Source organism: Podarcis pityusensis, assembly GCF_964106645.2.
Source record: "Podarcis pityusensis genome assembly, chromosome: 9".
In the NCBI taxonomy this organism is placed as follows: Eukaryota; Metazoa; Chordata; class Lepidosauria; order Squamata; family Lacertidae; genus Podarcis; species Podarcis pityusensis.
Genome location: NC_138034.1, coordinates 48,636,679 through 48,659,247, shown reverse-complemented (window position 1 = coordinate 48,659,247; position 22,569 = coordinate 48,636,679). Strand labels below are relative to the sequence as shown.

Here is a 22,569-nt window from a genome sequence, read left to right as displayed (position 1 = left end):
CCAGGCAATACCTTTACAGTATTTGGACCCACCAAAATGTCACAAAATAGCGAGTGAGCTTTCGAGTTATCCCGCTCTCTTTGTCAGGCTGGATGCTAAGCAGTGATTAAGAGTTCTGGATAACTTGAAAAACTGCTCCCCCCTCGCTTTTCTTATTAATTAGGCTTCTTTGGCAGCCCCAAATAACCTCCTGCCAACCCCCAATCAAATTGACTTGTGCCTTAGTGACGTCCGCGCGAACGGCGCTTTCTGACGGCAGCGTAAAAGCGCAGCGTGAAAATTTCCCAAGCGTACCCCGAAGCCGAGCGGCGCGCGCACGTCTCCCTTTTTTATGTACATCTATATACGCGCTTCGCTCCCTCGCTCCGCAACCGGGGCCTCCGCCCCCCACCCCACCCGCGCTTCGAGGCTTCCGCGTTCCTCATTGGCTAGCAGCCTCGTTTTTGCCAACCCCCTTCTTCCGGCTGCGGCTCGCTTCTATTGGACGGCGGGCACCGCCTGCGCCCCATGATTGGCAGGATCGTCCCTGAGGGAAGGGCTTGGGTGGAGCCCGCCGGTGTTTTGCGGCGGAGGTGGAGGCGGCGCCGGTTTCCGGGTTCTTCAGGCAGGAGCCGAGCAGGGGGCTTTGGATGTAGGTGGTACCCGGACCATGGGGTAAGTGCAGGGAAAGGGCTGCCGCGCCCTCAAGCCGCGGGCCGGCTTCCCCCGCACAGCAGGTAGCTGTGGGAGGAAGAGGGGCGCTGACGGAGGGGCTCCAGCCAGGCCTTCCCTCGCAGGCGAGGCTCTGCCTGGAGCAACAGGGAGGCTTCGGCTCCGGCGGCGCCTCGGGGTCGCCCTGCGTTTCTGTCAGCAACCGGGCGAAGGGGCTCCGTTAGGCTCTTCGCCTTTTCGCTGGGCTGTGCAGCCCCCCCCCTCCGTTGCCTGTTCTCCCGCCTCGAAGCACCCGGCCCGTCACTTTCGGGTTCGCAGGGACTTGGCCCCGAATAACGGCGCGCGTGAACGCTACACGCAAGCTCTCCGCGCGCTTTTCATTCAGACGCGACGCTTCTCGCAGGTTTGCTTGCACGTGGGGGTTTGAGACTCCCCCGTCGCGCGTGTTTAGAACGGCGCCACCCAGCAGTGGAGTTCTGTGTCTGTTGACTCTGAAGTAAATCACGGCCTGTTCAGTAGGGTCGTAGCTTTATAACAGCACATATAATACGTATAACCTGAAGCCGTAAAAATAAAATAAAAAGGGAGCAGTTCCAACCGGGATGATTAAGGTCTAAAATAAACCCCTTTCTTCCAGCCCTCTGATAAGCACCCCGATTGTCAATAGTGTAAAGCAGAGCAATTTAAACCATACGTTAAGGAGGTATCTAGTATGTAGGCACACTGGCTTTGAAGTGGGGTTTGATCTCTTTCCTTAAGTATGGAATAGTTGTGGGTTGTTAATTGTTACTCTCAGGGTCAAAGTTGCGCTTACAGTAAAACAAAAGTAAGAGTACCTTGCTTATAATGTAAGAATCGCTGACTCTGTGTACAAGTATGTATACAAGATGCAGCTTAACCTACTGTGAACTTAGTTTATATAGTTTAAACGTTCCCACCTTCAGTTAGTGCCCCTACTTGTCTGCCTGTATTCTAGTTACCTACCTACACTTTACTTAAAGTACTGTATGTTTATTCTCAAGTGTCACAAAATGCATTGATGTTTTAATGTAGCTGCATGGCCCTCAATCAAATAAAAAGTTGTATTGAAGGTAAAAGTGATTTCATGCAAGAAATTCTTTATTAAAATTGGGTAAATGTTTCATACTAAACATGTGACAGCAGCCACACCCTGGGAAACCTTGTATGTTTCTGAGCACAATTTAGAGTGTTGCTACTGACTTTTAAAGCCCTAAATGGCCTTGGCCCAGTATACCCGAAGGAGTGTCTCCATCCCCATCACTCAGCGCGGACACTGAGGTCCTCCAAGGGTCTTGTGCTGGTTCCCTCACTGCAAGAAGTGAAGTTACAGGGAACCAGGCAGAGGGCCTTCTCAATAGTGGTGACCTCCTTCTGGAACACCCTCCCTTCAGATGTCAAGGACACAACTTTTAGAAGACATCTGAAGGTAGTCTTGTGTCGGAAAGTTTTTAATGTTTGGTGTTTTACTATGTTTTTATATATGCTGTAAGCTGCCCAGAGGCTGGGGAAACACAGCCAAATGGGTGGGATATATATAATAAAATTATTAATATTATAATTACACTGCTTCAGCTGGCTGGCTTAAGTTGTGAGTGTGGCCGATGGGTCTCAAACCTCAGGGAATTAGGGACTTCCCCTGTATGTGAAGATAGCCTCTGGTGGATTAAGTGGATGAGAACAATAGTGGGTCTAATAGTCAAGAAGGCAGTTTCTTTATGTGCTGTAGTGGGAAGTGAGGGGCAGATGGTGTCTTGTCAGCCTGGGAAGGTAGCCCACCTAAGAGATCAAAAACTCTGTTCCTAAACCCCTGCTGTCTTGCAGGATATATTTGGGAGAGGAAAAGTCTAGGGAGTAAACCCTACACAAGTCAGGAGGGGAGTCCTTAGGATGGTTGTATAGCACTTCGTACACTTCTTTCTGGCAACTCCTGCAGCCCAAGCTGGTGCCAAACGTATTGCTCTGCTTTCCTTTGGACCATATCAGTGAGGCCGAGGGGGTGTCTTGTCATCTGGGCAGCCCTGGACCTCCATACACACTGTGGTGCTGCAAATGCAGTGGTTTGACTGCACTCCGTTGTCTTGTGAGACAGATGGATGCCACCAGCAACAAAAAACATGGACTTATTCCTTGATCTTTTCCCACCCAGAACGATGGGCAATTTTTGCAACTGCAGGATAGTCCAGTTAATTTTATTTCTTGGTGTTCCAATCCTTTGCCCAGTCAGGTTTAGGAGATGAGACCCTGCCTTTTTTGATTACCTTTTTCCTTGTCAGCTATGACTATAGTAGAGAATCCTACTTCCACAGTTGGAGGCAGTATGCTTCTGAATACCAGTTGCTGTAAACCCTGGGAGGTGGGAGTGCTGTCATACTCAGGTCCTACTTGTCACCTTCCCATAGACATAAGAATAATAGAATAATAAAATTTATACGTATGCCGCCCATCTGACTGGGTTGTCCCAGCCACTCTGGGTAGCTTCCAGAAGATAAAAAAATCAAACACAGCGAAACATCAAGCATTAAAAACCTCCCTATACTGGACTGTCTTCAGATGTCTTTAAAAAGTCAGATAGTTGTTTATTTCCTTAACATCTGATGAGAGGATGGGCACAATTACTGAAAAGGCCCTCTGCCTGGTTCCCTGTAACTTCACTTCTGTCAAAGAGGGAACCACCAGAAGGTGGATCTCCATGTCTGGGGTTAATGATGGGGGTGGAGATGCTCCTTCAGGTATACAGGGTCAAAGCCGTTTAGGGCTTTAAAGGTCAGCATCAACACTTTGAATTGTGCTCAGAAACATTTGTTGTTGTTGTTTAGTCGTGTCTGACTTTTCGTGACCCCATGGACCAGAGCACGCCAGGCACTCGTGTCTTCCACTGCCTCCCGCAGTTTGGTCAGACTCATGTGGGTAGCTTCGAGAACACTGTCCAATCATCTCGTCCTCTGTCGCCCCTTCTCCTTGTGCCCTCAATCTTTCCCAACATCAGGGTCTTTTCCAGGGAGTCTTCTCTTCTCATGAGGTGGCCAAAGTATTGGAGCCTAAGCTTCACGATCTGTCCTTCCAGTGAGCACTCAGGGCTGATATCCTTACTCAGAAACATATTGGGAGCCAATGTAGATCTTTCAGGACCAGTAGTAATATTGTCCCAGTGGCCTCTCCCAGTCACCATTCTGGCAGCTGCATTATGGATTAGTTGTGGTTTCCGAGTCACCTTCCAAGGTAGCTCCATGTCGAGCACATTGCAGTAGTCCAAGCGGGAGATAAGCACAGCATGTACCACTCTGGTGAGACAGTTGGTGGGTAGGTAGGGTCTCAGCCAACATAACAGATGGAGCTGGTAGACAGCTACCCTGGACACAAAATTGTCCTGTGCCTCCATGGACATTTGTGAGTCCAGGCTGACTAGTGTGAGAATAGGACATTAAACTACAGTGGTGCCCCGCAAGACGAATGCCTCGCAAGACGGAAAACCCGCTAGACGAAAGGGTTTTCCGTTTTTGAGTTGCTTCGCAGGACGAATTTCCCTATGGGCTTGCTTTGCAAGACGAAAATTTCTTGCGAGTCTTGAGATTATTATTTTTTGCTCCCCCCCCCTTTATCTAAGCCGCTAAGCCTTTAATAGCCTTTTAGCAGCTAATCCGCTAAGCCAGTAAGCCTTTAATAGCCGCTAAACCGCTAATAGCGCTAATCCATTAAGCCGCTAATAGGGTTGCTTCGCAAGACGAAAAAACCGCTAGACGAAGACACTTGCGGAACGGATTAATTTCGTCTTGCGAGGCACCACTGTAGATGGATTTTTGGCATGATCCAGCAGGCTCTTCTTGGGATCTTGTGACTCTCATATGTTAACAGAAAAGGACACAGATGGTGCTGTGGTCTAAACCACTGAACCTCTTGGGCTTGCTAATCGGAAGGTCGGCAGTTCAAATCCACATGACAGGGTGAGCTCCCGTTGCTCTGTTCCAGCTTCTGCCAGCCTAGCAATGCAAAAGCAGACCAGTGCAAGTAGATATAATAGGTACCTCTGCAGCAGAAGGTAAATGGCGTTTCCTTGAGCTCTGGCACTTGTCATGGTCCTCTTTGTGCCAGTAGTGGTTTAGTCATGCTGGCCACATGACCCAGAAAGCTGTCTGTGGACAAATGCTGGCTCCCTCGGCCTGAAGTGAGATGAGCACCACACCCCATAGTTGCCTTTGACTGGACCTGACTGTCCAGGGGTCCTTTACCTTACGTTAATAGAAAAGGAGAATCAGTGTTGCATAAGGTCTTCCCCCTCTGAAAAGAACACAGTGCTCAATGCAGCAAGGAGGGAGCAATGCATCATGTTTTCTTAGTTATTTGATGTTAAGTGAGATTTATTCTCGAATATGTGTCTGTGGTTGCAGTATTGATGATCACAGCTGAAATCCTGTGTACATTTACTTTGGAGTAAACCCCAATGCATGCAATGGGATTTAATTCTGTGTACCTATACAGTAAGATTGCACTGGTAGGCGCACTTCAGCCCCTCTTGTGACACGCTAACATACAGTTTGAAAAGTGAAGCACAGTGTCATAATAAAGCTGACAGTCAGTGAAGTCTGATGGAGATGATCAGGGCTGGTTTGTTTTTAACTAAAAGAAAGTAAACTAGCTTTTAGTTGTTCACATTTCTAAGCTATTGTTGAGGATTAGGATGTACTCATGCAGTGTCTCATGTTGGGAAAACCCTCTGATTACTCAAGGATTCACTTACATAGTTTTAATAGAAAACATGTTGATTTTATGTTTAGCTCCATCATTCAGAGCTTCAGATGGCAGTCACTCAACGAACTCGTTGGCACTGAGCAATGAACTATGTTTGGAAGATGTTTATAGTGGTGCTAATGTTGTAACAATTTGTGCACGGGCAGGGAAAGAAGACTAATAATAGTCTTTCTTGCAATGTTGTTTAAAAGGGCAGAGTTACATGAGAAGAATGCTGTCTTAAATATATCTTGAGCATATTTTAAAGTCTGGTAGCCAGTTCAGGTAGTAAACATAAAGTTATCTCTAATTGTTTCACAGTATAGTGGCATAGGCTTTTAAGAATTGAAACTGTTCAGCAAATGTTTTGTTCCCATGGAAGTTACTACAGTGGTACCTCGGTTTACGAACTTAATCCGTTCCGGAATTCCATTCTTAAACCAAAGCTATTCTTAAACTTAGGCGCCCTTTCCCTAATGAGGCCTCCCACCACTGGTGCCTTCCACCATTTGGCTTCCATTTGTAGACAGAGATAAAGTTCGCTAACTGGAACACTACTTCCGGTTTTGCGTATTACGAACTATACCAAATAGTTCATAAACAGGGCTGTTCTTAAACTGAGGTACCACTGTAATGATGAGCTTTGAGTTAGCACATCAATCCATAAAGATTGGTTATAAACAATGGTCCAAGAAGACTTATATGTTTCAGTAAGGCTGCAATCCTATAAAGACATATCTGGAAGTAATTCCCTTTTGATTTTGATGGAGTTTACTTTCAAAGAGACATGCATAGGATTGCACTGTACATTTGTTAGCTTTTAACTGTGTGTATGTATGTAAGCAGCGTATTTGGGGCAGATGAAGAAGTTTAAGAAACAGAATGTCTTTTGTTTGTGATGGATCTTTGTGTGAGGAATTGTCAGTTAGTTTCATAACTTTTCCAGGATAGAAGTACAGCAGCTAGTGCATCATTGAACCAAACAAATGTTCTCTAGTCTTAGTGAGAGTGGCTGCTTTCGTCTTATGCTCCTGCTAATATGAACAGCGGTTTCCTTTTCCTTTTGCTATTTAGCACAGCACCAATAAGTTTTTTTTGTGAGGCCAACAGTTCTTAATTCTTTCAATGTTTTCAACAAAGTATATGTGTAAAGTATATAACAGATGAGATATGAATGCCTCCCCTGTCTTATCTAGTGTATCTTTTGGTTTAATAAAGTCACCAGCTATCCATCCACTTGTAATCTTTGGCACAACATACGCAAGTTCTCCTGGTTCAATAAGGTTAAGAGGAAACAAACCCACGTCAAGGCTGCAATCTTATTGTTTATACAAAACAAAGTATTATTGAACTAAGTGGAAACTTTGTTATGAGCAAATATGCATCGAATGGTGCTTCTTGAATGCACATCATAAATCTGCTTTCTTGCAATTGCACGCATGCATAATTCTTAGTGTTGACTATCAGTTCTGGGGATCAGTCAAACAACTGTCTTTTGGCTTTTCTGGAATCTTGATGTCAGTGTTCTTGCTTTTGATCTCTTTATCTCCTGTTTGAGAGAAGAAGCATCTGTCTGTTTGTCTTTGGTGTGGTTGGGGAACTCTAATATTGTGTTCTTGTCTTTATGATGGTTACTGTGATGAGTGCCCCTTTAAAAAACACATTCCCTTGAGCAAAATATTAAAATGATAAGTTTGTGGATTATGGAGGGGAGTCTTCACTTAATTTATTGTATTAATTTTTACCAAGGCTCTCAAGGCCTTTTGCAATTTTGTGTGTGTAGCGGGGGGAAAGATAGAAAAGATAGGATAATGAAAAAGCTGGTCAGTGGATGTCTGTTCTGGAACTGATGGTATGAGCTTTTTTGTGGACTTGCAGGTGCTGCGGTGATGATGAATGTGATTTTTGCCTTACTCATCTTCCAGTACAGTATAGTCCCGTTTAACATTACATTACATAGCTGTGGGTACAACACCTAAGAGAATCCATTTACCAACTTCCAGATATCATTTGAAATTACAAGAAGTTCTGTTTTTTCAGTTCTAATATTACGACTGCAGCTGGTAAGAAAAGTATTTTAAATTACATTGCTATCTAATGTGGCAGTAAATATTTTTCTGTTCTAAAATGTCCTACAACTTGGCCTTTTGAGGCAATACCTTTGCCAAGATAACTAACGCTGCTTCCTCTACTGACCCTTCCACAGCTAAACAAACAGAGTTCTTCTCTCTGTTTATATTTTTCATGATGGAAAAAGGAAGCAAACAAAAACATGTAAATGCCAAGTAGTATGAAGTGTTGTTAGAATACCATTGAGTTTTGTGAGAAAATAACATTAATAAACTTGGGGAAGTGATCAAAGAACAGACAGCAAACACAGAAAACTTAACTATAGTTGGTATTTAGCATAAAAAGACTGAAAATATATTTGAGTACACTTAGAGCTTCATAGCATTTTAAAGAACTGGGTCTGTCTTATCATCTAAACACATAAATCACATAGATGCTAGAATTTTAAAAACATTTCCTTCAGTGGCTGTCTTCAGTCTACATCACTACTGAGTCTATTTTCTCAACCTTTTCACAGTTAGAGAGCTTTCCCCCTAATAGTCTTATAGCAATGATCTGTTTATTGAGCTTAGACATTGGTTATTTAATTAATGCATTCTTATTTGTTTGTGCAGAGGGTGGATGATGGTCGGTCAAAGGAACTGTTACCACACAGTTGTATATGCTTGGAAGCTTACCATTGTTCAAAAGGTTCCCTTTCAGAAAGTGCCCCACAGAACCCTAAACTTTGCTTTACATTTTCCAAAGTCAGTAATCTGGCACACAAGCTTTTTTGAGCTTTCTTCCTATAATGAAAAGCAAATGCAAGGGAGTTGGGTTCTGATGCTGAATGAAACAGTTCTGGGAACCAAGATTTAAAGTTCCCAACACCACTCCCACAGACCACACTCCTGATCCAGCTTCGAGCAGACTTGAGAGACAAATACGTAGGGCCAACTAAAATCCAGTGAATTTTATGAAGTGAAATTTTATGAAAAAATTATACCACAACATATCTGTTAGTCTTTAAGGTGCATCAGGTTCTTGCAGAAGACAAATAAGGCTACTTTTGGTAACTTATTTTGAAGTTGTTCCTTGGTCAGAAGAACACTTTTTCCTTGAGACTTGCCTGCACGTATTGTTTGCTATTAAAGGAAAGGATTTGGTAGGCTATTTGTGACTTTGTGCTCTCAGAAATATGTCAGAACAAGTAGAAAAATGAAAGGTATGCTCACCCTTTAATTGCAAGAAATACTGCACTTTGTGTTACAAACAGGAGTCCAAATAGAACAGTAGAAAAAAAGCTTAGCTAATGTTTTTGTTTACATTACTGTGAAGTTGAGCTAAAGCAAAAATATGCTAGAGCTAACATTGGCTGGGATTCCAGCTCTATGTACAAAATGGGTTTAACTGTACTACTTCCTGCTAATCACACCTAATTATTGTAATGAGGTCAAAAGATTGTATAAAAGGTTTAGAATGCCGTCTCAGTGTAGAATGTGTATAAAGGTGCTTTTGAGAAACATTGGTTGTTAGGACATAAAATATTATCTTCAGGAGAAAAAAAGTATGTAAACATCACTGAGAAAGGAAGTCTTTTTAGCATGGGAAAGGCAACAAAATTCCAAGCCAATGAACTGTGTCACGCAGAGAACTTGACCAAAGAACTCTTGCAAGTGATAACAGTGCAAGCACTTCAGATCTTGAAAACATTACCTTCCTCGTCTTTCTTGACAATGTCATAGAACTTGCTAATTCTATCATGATTTTAACATGTGCTTACTGCCACAATTCTGTGCACACTTATATGGGAATAATTGAACACAGTGGGACTTGCTATAGAGTGGGCAATCATAGGATCAGATAGCTTATAAAGTTTAAAACTGTTTGAAACTCATTAGATATATCCAGAGTAAAACATGTGCAGATGCTTTGTAATAAGGAATGAAGCTACTTCATAACTTTGAAAAGTAATTATTTTTTCTCTCTTCAGTCATCTCGACCCTATTGCAACATTCTAGCAATGGATACAAGAAACGAAAGTAACATTGTTCCCAGTATCACCCAGTTGGAAAATTTCCTTACTGAACATGACTCCAATGTTGTTTGGCTTCTTGTTGGTATGTAACAGTTGTCTTGTTGAATATTTCATGTATTTTGAATGCTGTGAAATATCCCATCTTAAATACATACATCCAAAACAAACATGCTATACTGGTTAATTGGAAAAGTTGGAGCAAAACATTGCTTTTTAAACTACTGAACAGTGGTCTCTTCCCAGTTTGCCGTTTTTGTGGGGACTGCTGAGGCTAAATCAGTAGAGCTTATTTGCCTAAGAAGTTCTGTCCCTTTGCATACACAACTCATTGACTGAGAGCCAACATGCATAATTTGCAGCATTGTCAGTGCCTCAGAGGAGCAGTTTGTGATTTGGAATACAATGCTTCAACAATATCTGAGACAAAGCTGGTATCGTTGTAACTGCTACTATTATTATTATCATTATTACAATAATTATACATCACTTCTTATTTGCAAAGTGCTTTACTGTTTTATTGTATTCAACCCCACTGCTGTTCCATTTTATATATAGGAAAGAGGGGTTGAGCAATAGTGGTTTGACTAAGGCCAAATAATGACTGTTCACATGTAACAGTGCACCATAGTTTAGTGTTATGTGCAGAAGCACGCGTCCCCTCACTTCCGGTGTAATATGAGGAGATAGAAGGCATTTGCTTCCAGTTTGAACTGTGTTTGTCATTGTGTCTGAATCTGGACAAATTATATTAGTGTTAAATATGCTATATTAAAACAAGCCAACTTCGGACTGTTATTAATTATTGTGGTTTGTTTGAGTAAGCCATATTTCACACTAACCACAGTTTCTGGCTTGGACATAACAAACTCTGGTAAGTTGCGTCCATTTCAGGTTACGTCTTTTCAAGTTGCGCCCCACAGCAACAAGGAAGTACCGGAATGGTTATTTCTGTGTTTCGCTGCTCGTGCATGCATAGAAGTGCTATATTGCGCTGCACACATGTGTTGACGCGGTGCTTCTGGATGCGAACGCTTCGAGTTGTGGATGTGCTTCTGCAATGGATTACGTCCGCAACTCAAGGTTCCATTGTAAATGTTTCCACTCTCCCTCTAACTTTGCTAAGGAGAAGAGAAGTGGGAACAATAAGAAGCCAAGGTTCATACTTGCAGTGCTAAAAAATGGTTTAATATTGTGTGATAAATGGACCCAAAGCAGAGGTGTCCAGGGCTCCCATACAGCAGTTTAGCCCTCTCTGGCCCATAATGAAGAGATTCAAATGCTACAGCTGGGTTTGTGTGTGTGTTTTTCAATACAATTGTTCTTTTATCTTTCATAATAATGCATTTGCACTTTTCTGGAACGTATGATCATTTCTTTTGCAGCTACAATTTTGTCCTGTGGCTGGATAATTTATCTAACCTATTACAATTCCCGGAACATTGGCCTTATTTTGACATTGGTTCTTAATAGATTACATAAAAATGGCTACATCCATATTGGTAAGTGTTCTTGGAAATATATACTATTGAATACATACTGAAATATTGTGTTAATAATAGAATGCACCATCTAGCCAACGTTAGATGTCTTTAAGTTTTGTAGCTTTCAGTAAGAGAGAGATGTAAGTACATGCTTAGCTGTCCCATTGACATCCGTGTGATAGGCAGAGCAATCCTATACTCAAATTACTTTAGGTGGGAGATCTGTGGCTACTACAATGGCAGCATGACCACAGTATCCTATATGTGTCCATATAGGAGGAGAAGAGAAAGCACGCAACTAGGAAATATAAAAATTACATATGAAAGCCTGTAAGTGGCAACCAGTTAGAAACTGCATTGGCAATTATGCTTACATGTGGCCAAAACGCAGAAGACATGGAGGAAGCCAGTGAACTAATGACTGCAAGGATATGCACCGACACACTTCCTGCATCACAATACACCATGATGCCATAACACCCAATTTTTCTGCTTCAGTGATGTAGTCAGCAATGACCCTGTTACCATGGGAGGCCAGGCATCCCTACAGGCAAGGATTCAAGTCATTTATGCTCCTCACAAGCTTAGTATGCAAAGGGAAGGATAGAGGCCACACAGTACAGCACCTACATAATTCTCACAGCAGTACATCTGCAGAGAGCACGGAAATTTTCTTAGTTTTGTATAGCGACGATGGTGTGCTGTGATAGGGTAAGAGGTTACATCATCCTGTGTTTTTGTTTGTGGTGACATGGTTAGGGCAGTTGACACAGCGTACCTCTTCTCTATATTTTTATTTTCCACCCATTAAAGTAAATGGCAGGGAATTTTCTTTAGCTAGGTCTGCGGCTGGCATAAAATTGCACTTTTGATGGGGACATGACTGTGAATCGAAGGGTTATTTGATACGTGCTTCTCACCAGCCATTCCTGCTGCGATGCTTTAATTCAGGGATAACAAACTTTTTCAGCAGGGGGCCAGTCCACTGTCCCTCAGACCTTGTGGGGGGCCAGACTATATTTTTTTGGGGGGGGGGGGGAATGAACGAATTCCTATGCCTCACAAATAACCCAGAGATGCATTTTAAATAAAAGGACACATTCTACTCATGTAAAAACATGCTGATTCCAGACCGTCTGTGGGCCGGATTTAGAAGGTGATTGGGCCGGATCCGGCCCCCAGGCCTTAGTTTGCCTACCCATGCTTTAATTTTTGCCCTTCCACTGACATATCTGAGAAGTTCTACGGTATATCTTGAATTTGGCAAATGTAGCCCCTTGCCAATGGAGTATAATATTGCACTTTTCATCTAGCTAAAGAAACAAAAACTTGTGCTAATAATATTGATGATTGACTTACCAGAAATCTTATTTTTAATATAGGTTCCTTCTCATTCTCTGTCCTGTCTGGAAAAGTCATGGTTCGTGAAATATATTACATTACAGAAGATATGTCTATTAGGTACTTAACCTTGCTTACCATTTGTTTCAAAATAGTGGTTGTTTTAAAATGTTTCTTCATCCTCATATGATACTAGGCTCTAATATGCTTTGGATGATGCATTCCATTTTTACATCAGTAGTGGTAGAAAAAGCATGAACACAGGGTAAAGTTAGCCATTTCTGTAAAAATATGAGGACTTCTTAAATGGTCTCTCTCTTTCTCTTGTTTAAGATAGTGAGCTCCCCATGCTGGTAACATTCACTTTCATCTTTGGTCCAGAGCATAGAGGATTAATGGCAGATAGTGATGAGTGACAGTGAGTCAGGTGGTTTATGGTGCTTTTTAAGGTTCTGAAAGGGGAACCATAAATACATTTATAAAAACCAAAATGGCAGTTTGTTAGTTTTTGCATTGTTTGAAATAGTTTTTAAATTCACCGAAGCTGGTCTGGGACCGTAATAAATTTCATTTCATTTCAAATTCGTTATATATAACAAGAGTACTTATTATTTCTAATTGTGTAAAAATATTTTCAGAATCCAAGATGGCTTTATTATATTTCGTTGGTGGAAGATGTACAATCCAAAGCAGAAGCAACATGGTAAGTTTTCACCCCCAAAAAAGACATGTTACTGGATTTTCTGTTGAAGGAGCAATTCTGCATGGGTTGAATAAATAGTCTTTGTATGTTAGAAAAACAAATTATTCTTATAAATATTCAGTAAAGCAAAAAAACTGAATAGCTTTTAAAGGTTAAATGGTGTATATCTTCTTAATTTAGTAGCTTACTCTTATCAGAGGCAGTATTTCCATGTTAGAGCTGGGCTGAATTAATATTTTCTTTTACTGCTTCTCTGGTCTTGCATTTTAATTATTCCCATGTAGCTCATATGTTAATAAAATTCTACCTGCATCTCTATGGTTACATGAGTTTCAGTTCATTTGAGCTATCCTAACTTGCAAGGATTGCAACATGGTTATCTAAGAGGTTTTAAGCAGGCAAATGCACCAGTCATGTCTCAAATTAAAAAGAAAGTAGAATAACGTAAGAGGAGATTTGCTGGTTGGGCCAAAGTTCCATCTGATTTACCTTTCTAAAAGTAGCTAGTTGAATACCTCTGGGAACCTTTCAAATAGGTCATGAAAGCAGCTGCTCCTCCCTCCTCCTTTGTTTCTAGCATCTGGTATTCAGAGGTATAGTGTATTTGGAAGCAGGGGTTTCACAGGTCTTCAAATAGCTATATAGGCATTGATAGACCTATCCTTAATGAATTTATCTTACTCACTCCTAAAGCTGTCAAAGCTAGTAGCCTAATCACAAACTTTGCCAGATGCCAGCTCCTCCAGAACTGTAGCATAATTACAACAAATTAAAGAAAACTTACTGATAGTAAAAACAACCTGTACGCTCTGTAGCCCCTTAATGTCTTTTTAAAAATACTTAAAGCATTTTATCTTTTAAATGACAGCTGCATGTGTGTCTCTAATCTGAAATCAGAAAAGATACAGACCTTCTTTAATTTATTTCACAAACTTTTAATGACTAATTGGATTTGTTTATTTCCTATACCACAGCTTTGAAATTGAAAACATACTAAAAAATTAAAATGATAACACTGTCCTTTATTGCTTGTGGCAATAACTTTGCTGCATTGCAATGAAATGTAAAGAAAGCATTCAAAATTAGTAATTTGTATTTTGCTATCTATACGGGCCATTGTGGGCTAGAAGTAGGTTTTCACTTTTGTCTCTGTAGGTAAGTGCAGAGAGAAGTGGTTGGCAAGATAATAATCTACTTTAAGAGACCCAGTTTACTGGATTATCAAAGGAGTTCACGTCTCTTGAGTAAATAAGTAATAGGGCTGTCTTAAAGAAAGAAAGAAAAACTAGTTAATTATAACCACATTGTTTTAACTAGGTCATAGCTTTTGAAAATATAGAAGTGATATATCATTAATGTGCTTCATTATTATATAGAAGAACATATGAAGAACCCTCTTGCATCAGACCAAAGCTATGTAGTCCAACATGCTGTTTTTATTCTGCCCACCCAGATGTCTGTCTTGACACCAGGACAGTAGCAATCTTCTGCTTGTGAACCCCAGCAAGTGGTGTTCAGATTCATATGATCATTTATAGCTTTGAATGTTGTCTTTTGAATTTATGACATGAATTGAGTTATTTGGCAGTTTTAAACAGTTTCTATGTCAGCCTTATAATAAGCCAGGGGTTGCCAATCTTTTGGGGCCAGTCGGCACATTTGGAATTTTGAGAAAGTGTTGTGGATGCTAGTTGTGAAATGGGTGCTCTGGGGTGTGTGTGTGGCATAAAACAAATGGCTACTGTGAGACCATGGCAGTGAGGGTGTGGCATAATGGCAGCTACATCTAAAAAGAAGAGGAAAAGAAGCAGAACCACAAAACGGTGCAGTCATGACCCATCAGTGGAGGGAAAGTTTCTACCTTGTTATAGACTGGCAGAGGAGGGACAAAACTCTTACGCATTTCTTTGTTGAGTGTGAAGCATTAGACTTGCGTCCTCTGGTAGCCTGCTTTGTCAGCTCAGTTGCCTGAATGGAATTTCATGCACTCACTTGCTGTGGCTAGTAGGCTGGGACTTAAACACAAAGCTTGCTTTTTGTCGAATATGGTAACCCAGTGTTATTGGGTGGCAGTATAAGCTATACATATAATGAGTAAACATCACGGTAGAAACAGGCTGAACGAGGATACGAGAACAAAAAGTTATTATGCAGTAAATCTTTAAGATCTCACCAGGTTCTACGTTGCTTCCTTACCTATTTGTAATATGCTTCAGCTTTTTCTGTCTATTGCTAAGGAGATTTCCAGTCACTGTCACAGTGTGGGTTTTTATATAATTGAACCATTTATTTTAAAAGTAGCCTACCTGCCCATGTAGTCCTAAAACAATCTATGTAATTCTTCCTTACTTCAGTGCTAGGATGTAATAGGGGGAAGCCACAGGTGAAACGGTGAGTAGTTATCTACAGGCCTCAACTTCAGTTTGCCAGTCATTCATACTGGCTAATTCTCCCAAAAGTCCACTTTTAAAGCTTTGGGCATTTGTATACCTCTGTTACTTCATTAGTCTATAAATTTGTTAGTATACATATTTTTGTGTGTGTACTGCAGTTTTTACAAAACAAGTGTGTTCGTTTTCTGAGGCTGTCTCATGAAAAGCCCCCCTGTTTTGTTGCACTTTACAGACCCAAAGGCAGAAACAAGATTGTATATCATGGTCAATGATTTTGAATTTCATGTGTATAATCGTTCTGACCTTTATGGGCAACTTCAGGAATTATTTGGTTTGGATCCAACCATAATTCCTCCCAAGAAAGAGGAAGAGAAAGCACGAGAAAATGGGAGAGAACGAACACACACAAATCTGGAAAGGTACAGCTATTTATTCACTTGAGTATCTATTTGAACATTGTGTCAGATTGAGTTATTTCATTTTGCGTTTTTGTTCAGTTGATTTACCAGCCTCTTCCTTGAAGACCATAAAGTAGCACCTTCTTCTTACTTAAAGAGTATGTTTGAACATAAACTGCTCTATTTTTTAAGGCCACTCAGCCACATAAACTCTTCAGGCTTTTAGGTGATAGTTTGATATTGGAAAATCTAACCCTCTGAAATGTGGAATATAGCACAGAGCATTGCTTGTTCAACATAGTTGGGACATGCACTTTTACTATATACACCTCTGTCAGAACTGAATGGTGCCACTATTGAAGTAAGAGTTGCAGTATTTGTTAACTTTATTACTCCCTTTTTTAATAAAAAAAAGTTTTTGTTTTGTTTTGACATGATCTAAATCTCTACCTGTGGAAGGGACACTGTGTTTATGCGTGTGTGTCCACTGCCCCATTTAATGTGGGAATAAGTGACAGCGGTGCCCAGTCTGTGTAATCATTTATTTCATGAAAGCTGGATAGATAGATCTTGGGTACATAATAATAATAATAATTTATTATTTATACCCCGCCCATCTGGCTGGGTTTCCCCAGCCACTCTGGGCGGCTTCCAAAAGAATATTAAAATACTATGATACATCAAACATTAAAAGCTTCCCTAAACAGGGCTGCCTTCAGATGTCCTAACATTTAGTTATCAGATTAAGGTACTCTTGTTTAAACAACTATGTTTCAATTTTTTGTGTTGTTCTTTGTCTCAGGTATTTGCTCCTTTTTTGTCAGTATTGTTTTGCTAGCTTTTTGTGTTTTAAATTGTTCGTGCTTTTATTGTTATTATCAATTGCTAGCTGCCCTGAGGGTCCTACTGGTATGGAAGGTGTAGGATGACAACAGTTTAATAAGTAAATAAATGGGGACATTAAATAGAAAGTGAATTTTAGAATGCTGGTAGTGGCCTTGCATATTGCAGTTGCAGTTACTTTCAAAGGTTGATGGAATTATCTACATCTGTTCTGTTTTGTGTTTCTCTTTAGAGTAATTGTAATTAACTTCAGCAGAGAGCATATCCAGGGGTTTAATGGCCTAAGAGAATTACCCAAATCAGTCACTTTCATGCAATAGATGACTGCTATAAAGTCATTTTTGCTTAAGTAAAAATTGGAGAAAGGAAATGTTACTGTGTAATGCCTAGATGGAAGCAGCAAAAACCCCTTCCTTGTATCACATCTTGTGAAGCTGTGAGACTCCCCATTATTAATAAATAAATAAGTTGATAGGTTGGCATGTTGTGTGCACTTGGCTTTTTAAGGTACTTAGTAAAACTCTTGTTTTTTCTGTAGTCAGTTTCAATATGCAGTATCAGGAATTTGATTCCATTTCTTTTTTTGTCTGACTTCCATGTATATTTGGCGCATCAGTGAAATATTTTTTTGAATGTGTTAATTATATAAATCTAAGTATGTTTCCATCCTCAGTGTTAAAGTAAAAAGTGAATCACATGACCCTTCATCATCATGGAGATCTCTTATTCCTGTGATCAAAGTCAATGTCAGCACAGTAAGTGAAATATTCCGTTGTGTTTACAGATTACCTGGTTTTTTTCTCTGCAGTTCGAAGACCTCCTACTTTAGTAGCAATTTATAATATTTTACTTTTATATAATAAAAAAATTAATTTAGACAACATAAGAAGTTTGTCACGTGACTTCCTTAGGGTTCTGAGTAAGTCTTTCAGAAATTGATTTTTTTATACCATAGTTTCTGGAAGGACATTATAAGAGTTTGGTGAGGGATTGCTATTAGATGGCTTGGAGAAATTATGAATGCTTTGTGGAAATTAGGATCAATATGTTGCAAAGAGAATAGCCCTGTTTGCAGTGGCAGCCCCATAACTGAGATGTATTTTATTCTCAAACAAATACGCAAATTGTAAATGCCATTCATTGAATTGACCTGGATTGAAAATCATGCTGGTTGTTTCCCTGAGTCTAATCTGCTTTTTCTAAATGTTGTGTTTTCAGTACAAAAACCTTGCTGTTTTCAAGTGTAATAACCTTATAAGAAATAAAGCCCAATTATTCTGGTTATAAGTTTGTAACACTAACGGGCTGCTCAGGACTGATTATAGTCCTAACTGAAGAGAATATCAATAATAAAGAAATAATTGAGAAGGATGACTTTTATGATGATGAATTAAAAGCTAACATTTAATTGTCTTACTCATTTAAGGGTCGTTTAGCCTTTGGGAATCATTATCAGCCTCAAACCATCTGCATTAACTTTGATGATGCTTTCTTAACATATACCACAAAACCACCTTCAAGTCACCTTGATCAATTTATGCACATTGTGAAAGGAAAACTGGAAAATGTGAGGGTTATGCTTGTTCCGAGTCCAAGATACGTTGGCCTTCAAAATGATGAGTAAGTGTTTACAGTTTATGTAGGAATATTTTGAAAAATATTTTGAAAAATGTACTATGTAGTGTATACAAAATTGGGTCCAAAACTCTTCATACAAAGGACCACTGTGCATCCTCAAGTACCCTGCAAATATTAATGCACAATTTTAATTGGGGATAAACACCCAACACTAAAGGGGAGCATTAGTGAGGGGTGGTTAACTTGTGGACCCCCAGCATGTTTTTGTTGACTGTATTTTTAAAATGACATTAGAATTAGTTATGTTAATCCTTGGTTGCTGATATAAGATAATTTTGACTTGATATTTTAGAAGGAATTGGTATAGTAATTGGTATCGTACGTATTAGTAAAGATCAACATAGAAGCCTCACCTCGGCTTCTCATTTCACTGAATATTGTATAACAAGATAAAATCACCACACAACTATAAAGTTACCTTCTAAGTGACTCAATGTGTGTTTGTCATAATCATGAGAGGTGTTATTCTTTCTGAAGCTCAAATGAGGCTAAACACATAGTTCTAAGGTTTCAACGCTTCAAAACTAGTGTAACTGCAAGCAGTTAGAAACTGAAAAGAGATATATTTTGAAAAAAATGAAAATGATTAAATAAATTACAAATCAGTAGGGTTGAATCCATACTAAGTTAGTCACATTTTAGCCCCACTGAAATCCATGGAATTTAAGTTAGTGGTGACTAACTTGGCCCATTGATTTCAATGAGATGAAAGTGTATGTCTGGATCCAAGTCATGGTGAACTGTTGCAAACTTTAGTATTATTACATGCACATCTTATAAAAATCAGGCTTTCTATCCCACAGATTAATTGATGGATACTTTATTTGCATCAGTCACCCACCATTGTGAAAGTGAACATGTATAAACATACTAAGCAATCAAAATTGCCAAACTAAATTAATAATTGTATCGTTTAAAACTTGCAGTAAAGCAAATGACCAAGTGAGGCAACACTGGTTTTCTATTGACTACAAATTAAGTGTAATATGAGACAGCACAGTGAGAAGGTGTATTCTGAAATTATCATGTACAGTGGTGCCTCGCAAGACGAAATTAATTCGTTCTGCGAGTTTTTTCATCTTGCGAATTTTTCGTCTTGCGAAGCACGGTTTTAACGGTATTAACGGTTTTAAGAAAAAGAAAACAAACTCGCAAGACGTTTTCGTCTTGCGAAGCAAGCCCATAGGGAAATTCGTCTTGCGAAGCAACTCAAAAAACGAAAAACTCTTTCGTCTTGCGAGTTTTTCGTCTTGCGAGGCATTCGTCTTGTGAGGTACCACTGTATTGCTTTAGCAAGGTCATGTTCAAGAAGTGAAACTACTATACATGGCTCAATTAATTGGCTAAAGTAATTACATTTTGGGGAAATTATTTCATATGAAAGTCACAAAATAACTGAATTTTTTCTTTATAGTTATAAAATGTGGATGTCATTTTCAGGGTAACATTGTTTTGCTCTTTTTTGTATGGATTTGTTACACCTATTGGTCTAATTACTGAAGATGGTCTTTCCCTGTGGGCTCAGATTCTATTTTAGCTGGAAAACTATTAGCAAATTAAAAGAGTGAATATAGAGCAAGGGTAAAGCAAAAGAAAGGCAAATCAAGTCTTCAGCGTAGAAGGTGAAAACATAAGGGTTTTGCCATTATGGTTGACTAACATTGGATTATCTTGATTTAGATATCAATTTTGATCTAACTGGATATCTTAATAAATTCATTATAGCAATTGGAGTTTTAAACTAGCCTGGTGTGTTTTCAAAATAGTGTTACAGGTTTTCTTTCTACGGAAAGTTGACAACTACCAGAGGAATTAGTCTTTTAAAGACTTAACTTATTGATTGGGGACTACTACATCACATATATGAAGTGTTATCGCTAAGAGTAAAATGGGACCAAGTGGCCATAAAATCAAAAAGTACAATCTGTAACAATTCTGTTCTGTGGTTTGCATATCATACTACAGTGGTGCCTCGCAAGACGAAATTAATCCGTTCCGCGAGTCTCTTCGTCTTGCGGTTTTTTCGTCTTGCGAAGCATGGCTATTAGCGGCTTAGCGGCTATTAACGGCTTAGCGGCTTTAAGAAAAAGGAAATAAACTCGCAAGAACTCGCAAGATGTTTCGTCTTGCGAAGCAAGCCCATAGGGAAATTCGTCTTGCGGAACGACTCAAAAAACGGAAAACTCTTTCGTCTTGCGCGTTTTTCGTCTTGCGCGTTTTTCGTCTTGCGAGGCATTCGTCTTGCGAGGTGCCACTGTAAGCCAAACCATATCATGCTAAGTGTGCGGGCTCTGGGAGAGATTACAGCCACTTTGCTCCTCCTTGGTTGTTTTGCTGCTGAATTGAGTTGAGCCACTGTTTGGTGCAATGTGGATCTGAACCTGGGCTCCTGGTTAGCTCACCCAGATAAACCACAAGCTTAGAGTGTACAGTGTTTATATCCCCCCCTTTTCTTCTTTAACAGACCACCAAGATTAATGGGTGAAGGTTTTGTTGTGATGCAATCAAATGATGTTGATATCTACTATTATATGGATGAACCAGGTAAGTTCAGTTTCTGCTCAGAGGCTAAAATTCGTTACAGGCACGTAGTTCTCATAGTTGCTTAGTACAGTGGTGCCTCGCAAGACGAAAAGAATCCGTTCCGCGAGTCTCTTCGTCTTGCGGGTTTTTTCGTCTTGTGAAGCAAGCCCATTGGTTTAGCGGATTAGTGCTACAGTACTGTATTAGCAGCTTAGCGGGCTTAGTGGATCAGCTGATAAGCGGCTTAACGATAAGCTGATAAGCGGCTTAACGATCAGCTGATAAGCGGCTTAGCACCAGCTGTTAAGCGGCTTAAAGATCAGCTGATAAGCGGCTTAGCATCAGCTGTTAAGCGGCTTAAAGATCAGCTGATAAGCGGCTTAGCATCAGCTGTTAAGCGGCTTAAAGATCAGCTGATAAGCGGCTTAGCCATCAGCTGATAAGCGGTTTAGCGGCTTGGGAAAAAGGGGGGGGAAAGGAAAAAAACCCCGCAGGAACTCGCAAGACATTTTCGTCTTGCGAAGCAAGCACATAGGAAATTCGTTTTGCGAAGCACCTCCAAAACGGAAAACCCTTTCGTCTAGCGGGTTTTCCGTCTTGCGAGGCATTCGTCTTGCGGGGCACCACTGTAAACAGCTGCTAAATAGGCATTTTTAGATTGGGAAAATAGTATGGGGGAGTGTTCAAGTCACCCCAAAGCATCCCAGCCCCTCTAGCCTCTGGTAGTTACTTTTAACTAGCTTTAACTAGTTTTCATGCAAGCAGCAGGGACAGGGCACCTTGCAGAACTGATGGGCAGGAAAGCTTCCCTGCTGCGCATTAGCTCTGCCCATCCACGGAGCAGACCTGTGCCTTTGGCTGGCACGCATGCAGGAGGGACAGGGAAGCATTCCTGTACCCTTTTCTCTAGAAAAAAAAGCACTCCATATATTAATTGCATAGTAATAAGTAAATGGTTCTGTGTTAATTGGTAGTAGTTTACAGATGATATGTTGCTTGAATATTTGTTATATTTAAAATGCTTCTGCTGTTTTCTAAAATACAGGGCTTGTACCAGAAGAATCAGAGGAAACTAATGAAGGAGAAACAAGTAATGAGGATAGTAAATTGCAAGACCTCCCGCCCTGTTGGGGATTAGATATAGTTTGTGGCAAAGGAACAGATTTCAACTATGGTCCATGGGCTGACAGGCAAAGGTACTGTTGTTTAATTATTTTGTTTTTATATCTACTGTAAAAAATGAAGAATATAATCAAAACAGATTTTCCAGCAAAGTTGTCCTAGCTACTTTCATGTGCCTAGAGTTTGAGGACATCAACCTTTATTTAAAAAAAATATATGCTTGCTTGTATTATACTCTGTTATGAATTTTGCTTTCTCTATAGTTCACACCCATGTTCATGCACCTGCATGTTTAGAGTCTAGCTGTTTGTTCAGAGATTAGACATATCCCAGTTTGATAATTTTAAAAGGAAGGCTTCTGCACCAGATGTCTTCTAAAAGTTTTGGGCTACAGAGGTCTCATATAGCTCTTTTATAAGACAACTTTGATCAAGTGTTCAGTGGTGAATGAACAGTAGTGCTTCCCTGGAAACTCATTTCATCTGTTTGTAGGGATTTTCCTTCCTGAGTCTTGAATAACTTTATGTAAGGCTGCCACTGGGTCCACGGTGCTGTTCGCCTGTTTGAGGAACACAACTTGGCTTTTCAAAAGCAGATTGGTGTTTCAGAATGATTCTTCTTATTTTGTTACTTATTGAATTTG

At 40.1% G+C, this 22,569-nt stretch overlaps 1 protein-coding gene across 11 annotated transcripts in view; it reads left to right on the top strand.

Annotated features, from left to right (window-relative positions):
* Positions 1 to 492: 492 nt before the first annotated feature.
* The window catches only part of BLTP1 (bridge-like lipid transfer protein family member 1), a 105,324-nt gene continuing 83,247 nt past the window's right edge, over positions 493 to 22,569 (top strand). For all 11 annotated transcript variants that reach the window (XM_081021842.1, XM_081021840.1, XM_081021839.1 and 8 more), the window contains exons 1-10: positions 493 to 654; positions 9,440 to 9,566; positions 10,867 to 10,983; positions 12,348 to 12,426; positions 12,945 to 13,009; positions 15,635 to 15,821; positions 17,317 to 17,398; positions 18,070 to 18,263; positions 20,746 to 20,825; positions 21,850 to 22,000. In XM_081021842.1, the coding sequence (XP_080877968.1) occupies positions 508 to 654; positions 9,440 to 9,566; positions 10,867 to 10,983; positions 12,348 to 12,426; positions 12,945 to 13,009; positions 15,635 to 15,821; positions 17,317 to 17,398; positions 18,070 to 18,263; positions 20,746 to 20,825; positions 21,850 to 22,000 (1,229 nt within the window). In that variant the 5' untranslated portion in view covers positions 493 to 507. The remainder of the gene's footprint in view (positions 655 to 9,439; positions 9,567 to 10,866; positions 10,984 to 12,347; positions 12,427 to 12,944; positions 13,010 to 15,634; positions 15,822 to 17,316; positions 17,399 to 18,069; positions 18,264 to 20,745; positions 20,826 to 21,849; positions 22,001 to 22,569) is intronic.